At 40.9% G+C, this 17,563-nt stretch overlaps 1 protein-coding gene across 6 annotated transcripts in view; it reads left to right on the forward strand.

Moving 5' to 3' along the window:
- DIS3L2 (DIS3 like 3'-5' exoribonuclease 2) overlaps nt 1–17,563 on the forward strand; it is a 366,495-nt gene that overhangs the window by 146,772 nt on the left and 202,160 nt on the right. Inside the window, exon 4 of one of the 6 annotated variants that reach the window (XM_045078902.1) lies at nt 4,728–4,782. The exons of the other annotated variants lie outside the window; for them this stretch is intronic. Within the exon in view, the coding sequence (XP_044934837.1) occupies nt 4,728–4,782 (55 nt within the window). The remainder of the gene's footprint in view (nt 1–4,727; nt 4,783–17,563) is intronic. 6 annotated transcript variants of the gene reach the window in all.

Here is a 17,563-nt window from a genome sequence, read left to right on the forward strand (position 1 = left end):
TCTTAATCTTATGGTTCCACCAACAGGGTCTCAAACCATGCGTGGAGAGCCACTGGTTTAAACTGTTGGAACTGATAGTTGCTGAACAGGATTTTAGTGTGTTTTAATTATTTTTTACTATTAGGAAATTCAACAGTTAGTTTCTTGCTTTAAGTGGTTATTGGATTGTTTTTCCCCCCTTTTTTGGTCCTGTGGGGTGCTAATTATAATAATGCAGGCTAAAATATATCACCTCAATCCCTTTCTCAGCTGTGGGGTGTTTTGGGGGGATGGTTTGTGCCCTGTTTCACTGTTTTGACGGTAGCCTGGTCTATGTACATCTTAATTTATCCAGCCTATTCACATGTGAATTATAAATCCTCTTAATATGCCTAATAGTTTGTATGTATCATTATCTTGCACATTTTTAGAAAAAAACTTGAGTATTTTGTGGGGTTTTTTTTTTTATATAAAGTCTTTTTTTTTTTTAAGATTTTATTTATTTATTTGACAGAGATCACAAGTAGGCAGAGAGGCAGGCAGAGAGAGAGAGCGAGAAGCAGGCTCTCTGTTGAGCAGAGAAGCCCGATGTGGGGCTCGATCCTAGGACCCTGGGATCATGACCTGAGCCGAAGGCAGAGGCTTTAACCCACTGAGCCACCCAGGTGCCCCTATTTTGTGGTTTTTGATACTAATTTGAAAGGAAAATTTTTTCTATCATTTTCCTTCAGGTAATTATTGATATATTAAAAAAAACCTGTTGTTGGGGCGCCTGGGTGGCTCAGTGGTTTAAAGACTTTACCTTTGACTCAGGTCATGATCCCAGGGTCCTGGGATTGAGCCCCACATCGGGTTCTCTGCTCTGCAGGGAGCCTGCTTCCTTCTCTCTCTCTGCCTGCCTCTCTGCCTACTTGTGATCTCTGTCTGTCAAATAAATAAATAAAACCTTAAAAAAAACCCAACAACCTGTTGGGGTTGTTTTAGTGTATACTTTAAACTGGAAACCTTAATGAGTGCTCTTATTATTTCTAATAATCTTTTAGTTGCTTGTTTTGATTTTGCACCTTTGAATTTGCACCTTCCCTTCCTAATTTTGTGCTGCTTACTTATTGCCTAATTTCACTGGCCATTGTTTTAAGAACTATATTACATAATAGTGGTGATTGCCGTCTTCTGGACTTTAATGGAAATGCTTTCAGTAATAAACTCTCAAGTACAGTGCTGGTTGTTGGCTTGAGACCAAGTTAACCAACTGTCCTCTTTCTTTTTTACTAAAAGTTTCTACTGGAAATGGATGTTGACTTTTTTCTTTTTCAAGTGCCTTTGAGCTTCTTTCAAGATACTGTTTTTCCCTTTGGCTTATTTACATGGTAACATAAAACACTGAATAAATCTTGCATCCCTTATGTGACCATGCCCCTCATCTGGTCATGGTATATAGCATGTTTTCACATGTGACTCAATTCTGTTTGGTGATAATTTATTTGTAATTTTAGGGGCTTTGTGTAAAATGTGAGATTGGTGTGTGGTTTCTTTTTATTGTGCTCTTTTTGTTGTTTTGGTATTAATTTCTATTAACTTGATAGGAAGAATTGGGGAGCCTTTTTCTTAGTGCTTTGGGGCAGTTAAAACAGCATTGAGAATGATCAAATTTTCTCAATGATTGAAGCATTTAAAGAACTCATACTTGAAACATGGTCTAGGGTTTCTTTAGCTGTACCTTCCTCCATTACCAATGACCATTGTTTTCTGTAGGAATTTTTTTCCTTTTCTTGCATTGATTTAGATAGTTCATGTTTTCCAGAAAAATCATATATTTTAACCACATATTCTAATATATTGGAATAGAGTTGTACAGAATCTTTTCAGTTGTTTAATTTTGTCTGGATCTGTTATAACCTCTTTTAATTTTCCCCTCATTTTGAAATTGCTAGTCCCCTATTTTTTTAAAAAAAGATTGTATTTATTTATTTGAGAGAGAGAGGGAGATCAGGAGCAGGGAGAAGGGTTGCAGGGAGCCCGATGTGGGACTTGATCCCAGGACCGGGAGTCACAACCTGAGCCGGAGGCAGACGCTTAACCAACTGGGCCACCCAGGTGCCCTGTTTGATTTTTAATAGAAGTTTATTTTTTAGTGTTTTTATTTATTATAAGTAATTTCTATTTTTATCCTTTCTTTCTTTTTTTTTTTTTTAAAGATTTTATTTATTTATTTGACAGATAGAGATCACAAGTAGGCAGATAGGCAGGCAGAGAGAGAGGAGGAAGCAGGCTCCCTGCTGAGCAGAGAGCCCGACTCAGGGCTCGATCCCGGAACCCCGAGATCATGACCTGAGCCAAAGGCAGAGGCTTAATCCACTGAGCCACCCAGATGCCCCTTATCCTTTATTTCTAAGAACTCTCTTTTAGACATGTTAAATCTGAGGTGACCATGTGTAGTTGGAATGCAAGTTGAAGTTGATGAGAGAAGTTTGGGGTGGAAATATAGTTTAAAGGGTCATTCATTCGTCAGTTAGTTTCTCTCTAAGACTTTTTTAAAGGGACTGTTACATAGAGGGACCTTCCCATTCTCTTCTAACCCTGGGTTCCCCTTCTTGAAAGCCAATAAATATTATTTATCAAATTGTCCCCTGACCTAGAGTCTCTGTAATCAATAGAAGCTCTTGTGGGTTAAAAAAAATTGTGTGTGTGTGTGGTAAAATACATAGCATAAAATTTGCCATTTTAACCAGTTTTACGTATACAGTTCAGTTGTATTAATTGCATTCATGATTTTGTGCGACTGTTACTACTGTCCATCCCATAACTTTTCATCACCCTAAATAGAACTCTAGAACTGTTGAGCTGTGACCTTATTTCATCCATTGCAGCCTTTGATAACCACTAATCTACTTCCTTTTTATAAATTTGTCTGTTGTAGATACTTCGTAAAAGTGGAATCATACAGTACTTTCCCTTTGTGTCTGTCCTATTTCATTAAGCATGTTTTCACAGTTCACTTGTGTTGTAGCTTGTATCAGCATGTCATTCCTTTTTGTGACCAAATAGTATTACATTGTGTGTACCACATTTTGTTCATTTGTGGACGCATGAGGTTTCTACTTTTTGGCTATTGAATAGTGACTAATGCTGAAATGAACACTGGTGCACAAGCATCTTCATCCCTGTGTGCCATTCATTTGAACATATACCTAGGAGTAGAATTGCTAGGTCATCTGGTAATTCTCTATTTAGCTATTTGAGAAATGTGAGGTTTTTGAAAGGATTTTTTTGTTATGAAATGCATGGTTACTAGAAGGGTTAACAAAAACAAAAAATCATGATGAATTATAGGAAATCTTGAAGTAATAATAATTACATCTGTTCTTTATTGAAATATAACTGGAGCTTGCCCAGTTCTTTTTTTTTTTTTTTAAGATTTTATTTATTTTTTGAGAGAGAGAGAGAGAGAGCATGAGAGGAGAGAAGGTCAGAGGGAAAAGCAGACTCCCCATGGAGCTGGGAGCCCGATGCAGGACTTGATCTGGGGACTCTGGGATCATAACCCGAGCTGAGGCGACTCCCCTCAGTCGCCCAATCAACTGAGCCACCCAGGCACCCTTGGCCAGTTCTTTCATCAGCATGTCCTTTTTACTTCCTCTTCCCAGTTAGTATCATGGAATCACTCCTACCTACATGCCTGGTTTCTCTTTGGCGCCTCAGCAGGCCTAGGGGGCTTGGGTTTCAGAATATTACAAGTAATTTATTTTATAATCTGTACTCTGCCCCAGTCTATCTCTTCCTTATAGCACCTGGAATAGGAAAGCCTGTCAGCTTTCTTGCCCTTTTAACACAAAACTATTGCAATAGAAATTTAAATAAAAGGAAATAATCTATAATAAACTTTGTTCATGCTTTTATATGAAAATAGGAGTTTCCATGACTCTAGCATGCCCTTCTCAGTGGAGGTGAGTGAAGACTTGAAGGTCTCTAGAGTCCCCTTCCGCATGGTTCTTCTAGCACCATTTTCAGTATGGTGCCCCTCATTCTCTTGCTTGCTGTCCACTTCTAACTTTATTCTTGGCTCCCTGGATTATTTAATAATCCACTTTTCTTGGGCTTACTGGTCATGAAAAGGGAAGATAAACAGCTTTTTGCGATGGTGTCATTTTTCTCCTTATTTCTTATCCCTTGTTCATTAGATTTCTGTTACCTTTGAATCACTCTCTTCCCAGTGCATCCACTCATCCCCTTCTCTGGTACTTTCTAGGTCAGGCCATTCCATACTAGTAACAAGTGTTGGATCTGTTTATAGTTACATTGTCATTGAAGTTGTAGAATTCTGGACCTGCATGGGGCCTACAAGATTCATGTGCTGTTCTTGACATGTGATAGTCTACCCCTAGGGTCTTTTGGTGGAGCACTTCACATTAATCATAAATATTTCATAGCACTGAATGAAAATAGTAAATTTGCTTTCAGTAAGACTGTGAGATCAGCTTCACTTTTGTTAGAAATGATACAAGCCTACTATGGTAACAGTGACTTTCCCCACTAATCAGAAGCTCTAATTAACAGCTATATGTTTTTGATTAAAACAACAGCAGCAACAGAATAGCAGATTAATTTTCAATGCAGTTAAGTTACTAAAAATACTTCCAAGTGTGAGATCCTGGGCAAAAATTAATTTTTAAAAATGTGCTATAAAAAATCTGTTGTGATTAAAAGGTTAGAAACAACTGATCTAGTTCATTCCTTTTGTTTTACAGACGAGGAAACTGAGGCTCAGAGAAGTTACTTGGCTTGTCCAGTGTTCCACAGGAAGTTAGTGAGTTCATAAAAGAAAAATACCTTGTATTTACAGTAACAACAGACAATTTCTACATATGCATCATATTATTTAAAGAGCAAATCGTACCAGATCCATTGAATTTCTTACTATAAGAATATATTAGGCATTGTTTATTGCCCTCCCAATGTCTGTTTCACCTTTTCCCTTCCCATATGTGCCTAGATTTTCATCTGCTCCTTCCCCAGATCTTTGTACTTCAGGTGAAGTTGACCCCAGCTGCCAAGCTGAGTCTTGGTTGCCTTGTACCAGTTGCTTGGTATGCTTGCTTACCTTATGCCAACTGAACTTTCTGAAGAATTAGAAGTGTTCTGATCTGTACTGTCCAAAACCGTAGCCACCAGCCACCTGTGGTTGTTGAGTGTTTGACATAGGGCTATTGTGACCGAGAAACTGAATTTTTAATTGTATTTAACTTAAATTAATTTTACTTTAAACAACTATGTATGATTCGTGGCTACTGTATTAGACATTGTAGCTTCGTATCATTTCCTCTTCCCATAGGCATATGACCTTAGCAGTCTAATTGGGGTGATTCCTGCGCAGAGTTCTGGGTTGTAAGTAGTTTCCTGATGGATATCAACAGGAAACATTTATCTCTAATTGCTCCTGACAGCTGTTCTATGACTTGCTATTAGTGTTGTGAATAGAAGAATGGAGAACAGGAAAAAATCTGGGCCCCTCCCGCCATTAGTGGGTCGTAGATCCACTGACCCTGAAGCCTGCCTGCCTTTCCTCTGGACTTCCAGGCACATGAGCTACTGAGTCACTTTTAATATATATAAGCTGGTTTGTGTTGAATGTCTTGTCATTTCAACCAAGAATATCCAAGCAAATACGGAGGGCATTACATGCCAGTGTTACGCTCTTTGCTGCAAAAGAAAGATGATCAAAGAGTAAAAATCTAGATGCTTGTTCTTCAGGTGAACTTAGTCTATGAGAGGAGTTACAGTAACAGTTATGTGTTCTGGGTCTTGCCTGGGAATGGAAATTGCCTTCCCTAAGGTGGGAAGTATAGTCTGCCCCTGTCCTCAGGGCCTTGGTTAGACCATGAGTAGACTCCTGGCCCAAAAATCTTCAACACATTGACTGGCCAGTGACCAGTGAGATTTTTTTTTTCTCCACAGCTTAAGGACTCTGGGGCTAAAAATGTGATATGGAATGATGTCTGGAGACACTTGGAAACAGAGGCTACTAGTAATCAAGACAGTGCACATGGAGAAGAGGAACAGATTTGCAGAGAGAGGGAAGGGTCCATTCAGAGGGGGAAGGGCAGAAGGTGAAAGGAGGAGGGAAGATGAGGGAGAGGAAAAGAAAAAAAGTTTATTCTCTGGGCCATGAAGGATGAGTCTGGTTTGCCAGGTGAAGAAGGGTAAAAAATACTCTTGGTACAAACAGGGGCACAGAAGTGGATGATAAGTATTCACATCCTACAGTGTGAATAGAGCACTTCCCAGTGAGACGTCTACAGAGGATGCTGGGAAAATAGGCACTGGTGGGGTTTTGCCCAGTTATCTGTGGCCATGAAGAGGCTGTGGTAGTGGGAGTCATGCAAGGTTGTTAAGGAAAGGAGACTTTTAGGAAGAGGGGAGAAATTGGGGCATGGCATGGGACTAGTTAAGACTAGAGGCACTTGAAGACCTGAGTGGTGGCAGCTGGAATACAGAAGAAGAGATTGGTTACCAAGATATTTCAGAACTAGAATTGGCAGGATTGGATGATAGATCAGATATGGGACTTGAAGCAGAGGAGCATTCACGAATGAGAGTAACTTGATATCTAGTTTAGTAACTGCATGAGTATTTACATTCTTAAATGAGAAAAAAACAAGATCAGTGGTGAGAGGGACTATGAATTCAGCTTTTGATCACATGTTGAATTTGAGTTATGTGAGGGTCATTCAGTTTATGACATCTAGTAGGCATCTGGAAGTAGAACTGTAGACTCAGAGGAGGGATGGTGAGAATTACAGATCTGAACAATGTCATCAGTTGGAGCTGTGGGAAATTGATGAGGTTATCAAGTAGCTGGCCCACAGTTGGAATTTACCCAGAAGTAGTCATTGTCTTATAAAACCAAGGCACAAACTGGTAAATAAGAAAAACCCAGGGGCAGAATTGGGGGTTGGGAAGTAGCTGATAAAGATTTTGAGAGTTTTGTAGAAGACCTAACAGAAAAGTATATGGAACTAAGAGGGAAGTGATGAGTATTTTCAAGAAATAAAGGGATACTTCTCTTTCCTTAGCAGGTATCGAATGATTAAGATGATTTTCATTTAAAAAGACTAATTCTCACAATTATTTAAAATCAACCTTTAGTCAAGGAGGCTCTCTCTCTCTTTTTTGCATTGAATTGAAAGAGAAAAGTTCAATTTGTTATTCATTGAACTGAGAAACTGAAAATCAGCTGTAGATGGGGACAGTTTTCATCTCCATTTCCCTCTACCTGGGACTTGGCACGATTGTCTGTGAAGTTTTCTGTTCTTTAGATTCTAAGAAGGGAAGGCTCAGTCAAGTCCATCTTCCCTAGTCATCCCTTTGCCCAAGCATCGTATTTAACTTGCTACCTAAGGTTTCCGATATTTTTTTTCTTCTGGTAGAGACCCTTTCATTGACACTACAGAGGATTACTTGCCTACAGGTCCATCTTCCTGGCATTGATTTCCCCTTTGGGTCACTCTAAATAATGTCCTTTCTTTCCTGAGAATTACCAACTAGGTTTTTCTAAGTCATGCAGTAACATGTCAGGGAATCTTTACTTAATAGAGCAGTGGTGACTGCAACCTTTTGAGATTTACAAAAAGCTGTTGAAGATTCTAACTAACCCTATGGGAAAACAAAACAAAATTGGGTCATGTGGCTCTGGATGGGGAGAGAGAACTGACAGCTGTCCTACTCTGGGTATAGAATGTCCACCATTAAGGGCAGATCTTATTTAACATTTTATAGGAGAAAATTGTGCCTGGTTTTCAGATATTGCTTAAAAAGAAAAAAATTCAAACATGAATGAGTCACCCCATCCGTGTAAGTGGAAGCAGCCACCCACCCTTGCATACCCTTTCACTAGCCCTAGAGTGAAAACTCAGCTACACAGTGAAGTCTCTCATCTCTGCTCCCAGTTAGCTGATCCCTCTTTGCCCAGTCCCCTCAACTCTGATTCATTTGCTTGAGCCAGAAGCCACAATAACTTATGAACTTGGTGGGCATGGCCTAGGCTCTGACACTGTTTTTGACCCTCCTATTTCAAAGCATCTTTAGTAGCAGGTGGGCTTACTCTGGTACACTGGGACCAGGATCCAAACCTGTCTAGTGAGGCCTGTTTGCATCTCTTACCAGGGAAGGGGGGATCCAACAAAATCTGGCAACACTCATAGTAGGGAGAAAAAGGTCCTGAACAAGAGCTTTTCCTAGTCATTCTTGTCTCCTACTGCTTCATTTTCCTTTTTATAAACACACACACACACACACACACCCCTTCATCATAAATACTGGTCTCAACTTCTTCATAGATTCTTTCATAAATCAAATGAGGTAATGGAAGGGAAAGTATCTCACAAAGGTGAAAGCATAGCATCCCTTTATAGGCATTTCCAAGTCTTTTTTTTTTTTTTTTTTTTAAGACTGTTGCCTCTTGGAACAATACTTGTCCAATGAATCTTCCTGTGGAAGTTCTCAGACCACATCTGTGATGAGCTCTGATAGCTCTCTTTGGCAGTTCGTGCCCACTAGGGCTCTCCTGCCTGCCTCTCCAACTTATGTTCTGACACCTACCCATCCAGACTTTAGATCCAGCCAAGCTGGGCTTCGTTGAGTAGGAATATCACTCCTAAACCCTCCTTGTGCTTTTCTGCCTTTGAGCATCTGAGCCGCCTCTTTTCTGCCATGAATGCTGCCTAATTACTCATCTCCTGTGAAAATCATCCCTTTGGTCTTCAAATGACAGTTGTCATTTTACATGTGTATTAATTATCTATTGCAGTGTAACAAACTGCCACAAACTTAGTGGCTTAAAGTAACACTTGCATTTTTTGTGGGTCAGCATAGCATAAAAAGAAGTATATATTTGGCCTCTGCCCCCAGTTTTTGACTCAGAGCTCCTAAAACCCTGGGAATTTCCTTAGCGATAGAGGTCCTAGGAATATCTTTTGTTCTAATGTTTGGTCTGACCCTGGTTCGTGACACAGAGCTCCTAAAACCCCTGTAATTTCCTGAATGGTGGGGGTGATGGGAATGTCTTACATAGCTCCTAAATCCCTTGGCACTTGCCGAGTGATTGGAGCATCTATTGTTCTATGAAGCAGCTCCATGTGTGGACCCCTGCATAGCTTCAGGATGGAGGCTGGCTATCTAGAAAACCAAACCATGATTAGAAACTTGACATTTTCAGCCCCACCTGCCATCCCCCAAGGAGGGGAGAAGGGCTGAAGATTGAGTACCAGTTGATCATGCCTATGTGATGAAGCCCTCAGAAGAGTTTCAGAACAGCAGGGTTTGGGCTGGTGAGTGGAAGAGTGGGGCACTCCACTGCGCAGGAACAAGAGCTCCTGCATTTGGGATCCTTCAGGACCTTGCCCTATATAGCTCTTCATCCCGACTGTTCATATGTATCCTTTATTAAGTTTTTTGCACTAAACCAGTAAGTGTACATCCAGTGTTGCCATGAGTTCTGTAAGCCATTACAGCAAATTATTGAACCTGAGGAGGGGGATTATGGGAACTCCTCTCCCCAATACGTAGCCAACTCAGAAGTGTGGGTAACCTCAAAACCCACTATGTACATTTGGTGTCTGAAGTTGGGGGCAGTCTCATGGGATTGACCCCTTAACCGTGAGGTCTGTGCTAAGCCTAGGTAGGTAAGCATCAGAATTGAATTAAATTGTAGGACAGCCAGAGAATTAGGGAGTTGCTTGGTGCAGAAAACCCATGCATTTGGTGTCCAAGGTGTTGTGAGGAAACAAGCCTCTCCTTGAGTCAGGAATCTGGGCATGGCTTGGATCTGTCCTCTGCTTCAGAGTTTCTCGCAAGGCTGTAATCAAGGTGTCACTCATCTGAAGGCTACGCTTATGTGGTTATTGGCTGTATTAGATTCCTTGTGGGCTCTTGGGCTGAGGCCAGAGGCCGCCCTCAGCTGCTTGCTGCATGGGCCTCTCTCTGTGGCAGCTGTCTTCACTGGATCCAGTAATGGAGAGAGTCTGCTAACAGGGTGGGAGATATGTCTTATGTAATCTAATCACAGAAGTGACATTCCTTCATCTTGGCCATATTCTGTTAGAAGCAAGACACGGGCCCTTCCCATACTCAAAGGGAGGGGGTTTTCCAAGGGTGTGAGCCCAGAAGGTTTAAGGATCAGTGGGGGGCCATCTTAGACACTGCTCATCGAAAGAGGTTTCCTCATTTTTTTTTTTTTTCAGCTAAATATGTGATCTTTCTCTTCTGGGACTCTTCTTCATAGCTACTTTTTTTTTTTTTCAGTTCATATTCCATCACAGATCTTATTATGGTTTAATATTTTCTTTTCTTCCCTCACATAAGTGTTTTTGCTCATCTTTCATCCACTTGCAACTCTGAGAACAGAGTCTTGTATTCAGCAAAAGTCTCCCATTTTTTCCTTCTTTGAAGCTAGAGAAGGACCAGAGTTGCTGTCTTGCCTAGCACCAGAGTCCTTTCTGTCCACAGCAGCCACATATGAGCCATTATAAAACCTTCAGATTCGCCAGTTGGGCATCAAAAGCAGTGACTCACTCATGTCTGTATAACCTGGCTGGAGTGACCCACACAAGTCTGATTTGCATTTAGAGTTAGAGCTTGTTACCTTATTAAAGAGAAACAATTTTCCATCAGAGATGCTTTACGCATTAGCTGTTTTCAAGTGGTGCATTGTTCTGTTTCCAAGGGGGCCCGGTGGATCTCAGATAATGATGCAGTCTATAAAAATCAACTTCTTCAAACTGTCTGTTTTCTTTTGCCTCTTAATGATCACTTTGTGGTCCTGCTTTTTTAGGTCATAGCAAGTGAACTGATAAAAAAGACTGGCTCTTGGAAGGGCAGCATTTTAATTCTGTCCCCTTTTCCCAACAGTGGGCTGGACCTATTCATTCCTGTTGGAGATGTTCAGTAGGGTATGCTTTAAGAGGCTGGTACATAAGAGAAAGAGGATATAGGTTTGATATATGTGGAATTAAAGACTCAGAACACAACAAAACTCATCTAATCTAGCTTCCCATGCTTTGAGACCAGTCTCCACTCAACCCTCCAAGATGGCTTAGCACCTTTTTCATTTGAAGTTTTTTTTTTTAATCAACATACCATGTATTATTTGTTTCAGGGGTACAGGTTTGTGAATCATCAGTCTTACACAATTCACAGCACTCATGATAGCACATACCCTCCCCAGTGTCCATCCACCAACCACCCCATCCCTCCCACCCTCCAGTCTCTTATGCTTTGTCTCCCTCTCTGGTTTCGTCTTGTTTCATTTTTCTGTCCCTTCCCCTATGATCCTCTGTCTTACTTCTCAAATTCCTCATATCAGGGAGAACATGTAATTGTCTTTCTCTTATTGACTTATTTTGCTTAGCATAATACCCTCTAGTTCCATCCATGTCATTTCAAATGGCAAGATTTCAGGGTTTTTGATGGGTGCATCTTTCATATATATATATATATATATATATATATATATATGAAAGATGCACATATATATATATGAAAGATGCACCCATCAAAAACCCCGAAATCAATAAATCTATCTATCTATCTATATTTCTCACATTTTCTTTATCCATTCATCTGTTGATGGACATCTAGGCTCTTTGCATAGTTTGGCTATTGTAGACATTGGTGCTATAAACATTGGGGTGCAGGTACCCCTTCAGATCACTACATTTGTATCTTTAGGGTAAATACCTAGTAATGCAATTGCTGGGTCATTGGGTAGCTCTATTTTCAACTTTTTGAGGAACCTCCATACTGTTTTCCAGAGTGGCTGCACCAGCTTGCATTTCCACCAACAGTGTAGGAGGGTTCCCCTTTCTCCATGTCCTCGCCAACACCTGTTGGCAATTTCCTGATTTCCTGACTTGTTAATTTTAGCCATTCTGACTGGTGGGAGGTGGTAATTCACTGTGGTTTCGGTTGTATTTCTCTGATGCCAAGTGATATTGAGCACTTTTTCATGTCTCTTTGCCATTTGGATGTCTTCTTTGGAGAAGTCTCTGTTCATGTCTTCTGCCCATTTTTTATTGGATTATTTGTTCTGTGGGTGTTGAGTTTGATAAGTTCTTTATAGATTTTAGATACTAGCCCTTTATCTGAAAAGACATTTGCAAATATATTCTCCCATTCTGTCAGTTGTCTTTCGGCTTTGTTGACTGTTTTCTTTGCTGTGCAAAAGCTTTTGATCTTGATAAAGTCCCAATAGTTCATTTTTGCCCTTGCTTCTCTTGCCTTTGGTGATGTTTCTAGGAAGAAGTTGCTGAGGTCGAAGAGATTGCTGCCTGTGTTCTCCTCAAGGATGTTGATGGATTCCTGCCTCACACTGAGGTCTTTCATCCATTTTTGTCTATTTTTGTGTATAGTGTAAGGAAATGGTCCAGTTTGATTCTTCTGCATGTGGCTGTCCAATTTTCCCAACACCATTTGTTGAAGAGACTGATTTTTTTCCATTGGACATTCTTTCCTGCTTTGTCGAAGATTAGTTGGCCATGGACTTGAGGGTCCATTTCTGGGCTCTATTCTGTTCCATTGATCTATGTGTCTGTTTTTGTGCCAGTACCAAACTGTCTTGATGATTACAGCTTTGTAATAGAGCTTGAAGTCTGGAATTGTGGTGCTGCCAGCTTTGGTTTTCCATTTTTTGAAGTTTTGATGGATAGTTAGTCTTGAGAAGTCTGGTAAAGAAACACTGGTTTGATTTTAGTAAACACTGTATTCTGGTGTTGAAATAATCACATCATATTAAGATTTAAAGGTTGTCCCCTTTAAGAAAAACTCCGATGAAAGTCAACTTAAACTTGGAGGAATCATCCATCTGCTGGGAAAGATGCAGAATTAGTAAGTTAAAGCCAGCTACATTATGTGCCTACATTTTGGGTCTTTGGGGAGCCATGAGGCTAAAAGCCAATTAAAGCTTTAGTAGAGAGAAATTTAAAAGTGGTTTCTCCTGGGCAAGAGAAAGATTTGGAGCAGAGAGTGCAAGTAAAGTAGGAGAGTGTTGATGATGTAATTAATACAGTTAACAGCTGGGAATGGGAATCAGTGCAGAGCCCCATCTGAGAAGATGACTCTGTGAGAAACTCAAGTTTGGGCCTGAAAGCTACACTATCTAGGTTTCGGCTTCAAATCAGGAACCTGAAGGCATCTCTGCATGGTCAGCCTGGTGAGGAGGGTGGCCAAACCTGCTACAATGAGTATGCAGATTAGAACAATATAAAAAATTGATAGCAAAAGGATTTTTCCTCTTACTGCTTGAGTATTAACTCCTTTCATCCCTTTATTCATCCTTTTCTCTTAATATGTCATGTCCTTCTTTCCCCAGTTTCTACCCATCTGTCTACTCTCAGACATTGTTATCTAACTGATGTTCCCAACCTCTGCCCGGAGATGTAGAGCCTTATCTCCAGCCTGCGTAGAGGACATTATCATACTTGTATCCCATTGTCATCCCAAACTTAAAATTGCCTCAAACAGAGTGATTGCCTTCTCTCATTATCTTATCACTCAGCCAGATCTCTCAGAAATCCTGTTTTCTTTTCCATTCTCACTTCATCAAACCTGTTAGGATCCTGAAGGCTGTGTGGCATCATGGGAAGGGCATGAGGTGCCCGCATACATGAGGCTGGCACCTATGGCAAGCCTGTTACTTGATCTTTGTAAGCCTCATTTCTCCTATCTCTCTAATTGGGTAATTGGCATGATAATACCTGCCTACCTCATTGGATTACTGGAGAATATAAAATGTGGTTTTGTATATAAATCATGTAACACAGTGCCATACATGTGCAGTAGGTGCTTAATAACTAGTTAGTAGTTTTATTTTGAATGCACAGAGCACAGTGCCTGGCATGTTCAGGGCCACTGTTTGGAGATGCCACTCGCATTTGATCCTCCCCGGAATTGTGTTTCCCAGCTTGGAATGTATTGGGTATCCTCCTCTAGCACTTCTCAACAGATGAGTTTATAGGTTTCCGAGAAAAGCTGCTCTACCCCCCCGCTATGGTCCCCCTCAACTTTCAGCCACCACGTTCACAAACGACTTATGCCTAGACTCATCCCCTCCCTAATTTGTTTTCCTACAGAGAAAGTGGCATCTCTGTCCTTCTGCGCGAGGCTAATCTTTACCCCCGGCTTCTGATACCATCCCTTCCTTCCCAGGGCCCCCTCCCAGTCCTCATTGTGCCGTCTTCAACCACACCTCCTGTAGTGGTTCTTTCCCATCAGCAATTAACCATGACTGAGGCTCCCTTATCTTAAAAAAATAAAATAACAACCACCAGGTCGTGAGTTCTCTGTACCCCTCCAGCTACCACCCTGTATTATTCCAGTCCTGCCTAGTCAGACTTCCGGAGCCCAGTCCACACCCTCGTTTCCTCCGCTTACCTTTCATTCCGTACCCCGCGCGTTGCATTCGGAATTCACTGGGTTTCCTTCTTTCAAATGAGTCTTCAAAAGGGTTGCCTGTGACCTTGTTATTACTAGGGCCACCCTGCTGACCATGTTGAAATGCTTGTTTTGTAGTTTTTTGGTTTGTTTGGTTCTTTGGTTTTTGTTTTTGTTTGTTTTGGTTGACTCACCCCACGTTAGCCTGATTTTTCTCCTACTTTCCCAACTGCACCTCAGTTTCCTTGTAGGCTTTTCTGCTTCTGCTTTCTTAAATATTGGTGTTTTTCCCTGCTTTGACTCTTCTAATTCGAAACCTTCTCTGAGGAGGCCAGTCCACTCATCCATTTGTCCTCTGTACACAGGTGACACCGTCATTTCCGTCTCTAGCCCAGACTTCTCTCTTAAGCATCAGATCACCTCAGACTTACCAAGTCCTACTAGAACTTAGATCGCTTCCTGGTTGCCTGGAGATGCTCTTCCTGTGGTGGCTCACTGCCCATTTGTCTTTAGTGTGAGTCAGAATCAGAACCCCCTGGGAAGCTTGTTCCAGCAGACTGCTGGGCCCCATCCCACCAGAAGTCCTGAATCCCTCCATCTGGGGGTAGGTCCTGAGAACTTGCACTTCTGGGAGTTCCCAGGTGATGCTGTTGCTGCTGGTCACAGAACTCTGAGAACTTCTATTTAAGGAATTGATGCTCGTTTTCCCTATTCCTTACTCTCTCCTATGACCTCCCTCTTTTCCCTTCACTTAGCATTCACATAATCTTGTCAGTCTAGCCTTTTAACTACCTCTCTAGTGTGATTCTAGCATTAAAAGCTAACTGGCTTTTCTTTCTTTTTTTCTTTTTTTATAGATTTTATTATTTGAGAGAGAGAGAATGAGCAGTGGGGAGAGGCAGAGGGAGAGGGAGAAGCAGACTCCATGCTAAGCAGGCAGCCCATTGTGGGGCTCCATCCCAGAACCCTGGGGTCACGACCTGGGCTGAAGGCAGACACTTAACTGACCGAGCCAGCCAGGCACCCCTCTAAGTGGCTTTTCTGTCTCCTGTCTGACTTCTCTTTGAACACAGCCAGTGTGAGCTTCTTAAAGCACAAGTCCTGTTAGTCTCCTGCCTACTTTATTCTATAGCTCTGCATTGCCTTTGGAGTAAATTCAGACTTCCTGACGTTGACCTGGCCTCTGCCTGCCTCTCTCGCACCAGCTCTTGTTTCTCCTTACTTCACACAGAAGGCACCAAGCATTCAGAAAAGTAATGAATACTTTAAATATACATTATATAGCAGTCATTGAGTGCCTCCTTTTACACACATTAACTCCATTTAATTTTTCTTAACCCTATAAGATTGGTACATTTTACAGAGGAGGAAATGTGACCCATTTTATAATGTTACCATTGCCCTGAACACCAACCATGTCTAGTCAGTTGTGCCCAGGATGACAAGCTTGTATTCCCTCAAAACTCACTGTAAGAGCCAATAATGATAATAATGATAATGATAATTATATCAACAACAATATTAAGAGTATCTAAGAGTTTTGGTTATTGTACTTTGTGCCAGGGTACTCCCTGTAAACATAAATCATGTAAACTATTCCAGATTTACTGGGGAGGAAATTCACAGGGAAGGAATAACTTGTGTCAAAATCACATAATTCAAGGTCACAGGACAGAGGTTTGAATTTAGGTCTTGTGACTTCAAAGCTCATGCGTTTAACTACTCTTATCTTTCCTATGGGTGGAAGCAGTGAAATTGTATTGAGAGCTATTTATTACTTGCCATCTTGTAAAATTTAAAAATTTTCAATGTCTATAACTGAATTATAAAATTTTTGGCAACCCTTTCCTCCTCATTGGAACCCACCCACACGTACCTGTCTTTCTTCCAGATCTTATCATACTGTGGTGGTTGGACTTGGAGTCGTGCTGGGTTCTGACACCCCCTCTACCAAACACCTCCTTGGATAAACCCTGGGATAAGTTCCTTTGCCTCTTTGAATGGCTGATGGCTATTCTCTAAAAATCAAAACAGTAATACTTCCTTCATGGGGTTGCTGAGAAAAATAAATGTGAGAGTACCTGCTTCTTCTCTCTGTCCCTTTTGCTTTTGCCTTATATAACATTGGGCATTATCATAGTGGCTTCCTTACTATCTCCTACTATCTTCCTTACTATCGCCTGTTGTGTTTCCTGCACAGGTCACAATTGTCCCCTCCCCTGTTCTCACCCTGTCACTTTCCCTAACTATGCTCTACAGTGCCACCTGAAAAATATTTGTAAAATATAAATCTTGGGGACTTTCTGTTACTAGTAATGGTGGGCTATTATTCAAACACAGTTCTGCCTGCTAAAACAACTAAAAATATTTGCATAAAGTAAAAAAAAAAAAAAAGACCCCAAACTTTGATCATTAAAGAGCAGGCAATGTTGCAGATTTTACCAGCAGTAATGGGGGACAGAAATAAAGTAGCTGGGGTCTCACAAGAAGCTGGGACTCCAAAGGGCTCTGCCATATGGGTGAGCTCACTTGGAATTACAGCCCAGCTTCAAGCTGACTGGGTCAACCAAGGAATCTCAAGTCTTGAATTGGCTTAAGGGCTGGTATTCCTCCAGGCACCAGGCAAAACCAAGTGGAAATCCTTTCCAAAGGAAGGTTTCTTCAACCCAGGCCTCAAATTATTCAGTGATGAGCATGTAAATATAACCAGGCACCGAAGGAAACCATATTGCAGTTGCAAGAACCATCAACAACCACATGCAATAGAAGCAGCCCTTCATACATGTCATCAGATCCTGGAATCTGTAAACAACTACTGTGTTTAAAGAAATAAAAGATAAGCTTGAACATATCTGCAAAGAGTAGGAAACTACGATATGTGACAAAGCAAATTGGAAAAGGAACCAAATAAAAATTCTAAAAATAAGCATAACTTTAATGAAATTAACTCAGTGGATGAGGAAAAATGTAGTATATTTGATGGCAGATTTTAAAGAAGAATGCCTCAGTGGGTGAATTTAATAGAAGATTGGATAAAGCTAAAAAAAAAAAAATTAACAAACTAGGAGACAGTAAAAAAAAAAATTATCCAGAGTATAACATGGATAGACAAATAGAAAACACAGAGGAGAAGGGTCTAAATAAGTTAAAGTCTTAGAAG

Source organism: Mustela putorius, unplaced genomic scaffold (genome assembly GCF_011764305.1).
Source record: "Mustela putorius furo isolate JIRA1106 unplaced genomic scaffold, ASM1176430v1.1 tig00000275_pilon_pilon_pilon, whole genome shotgun sequence".
NCBI lineage: Eukaryota > Metazoa > Chordata > Mammalia > Carnivora > Mustelidae > Mustela > Mustela putorius.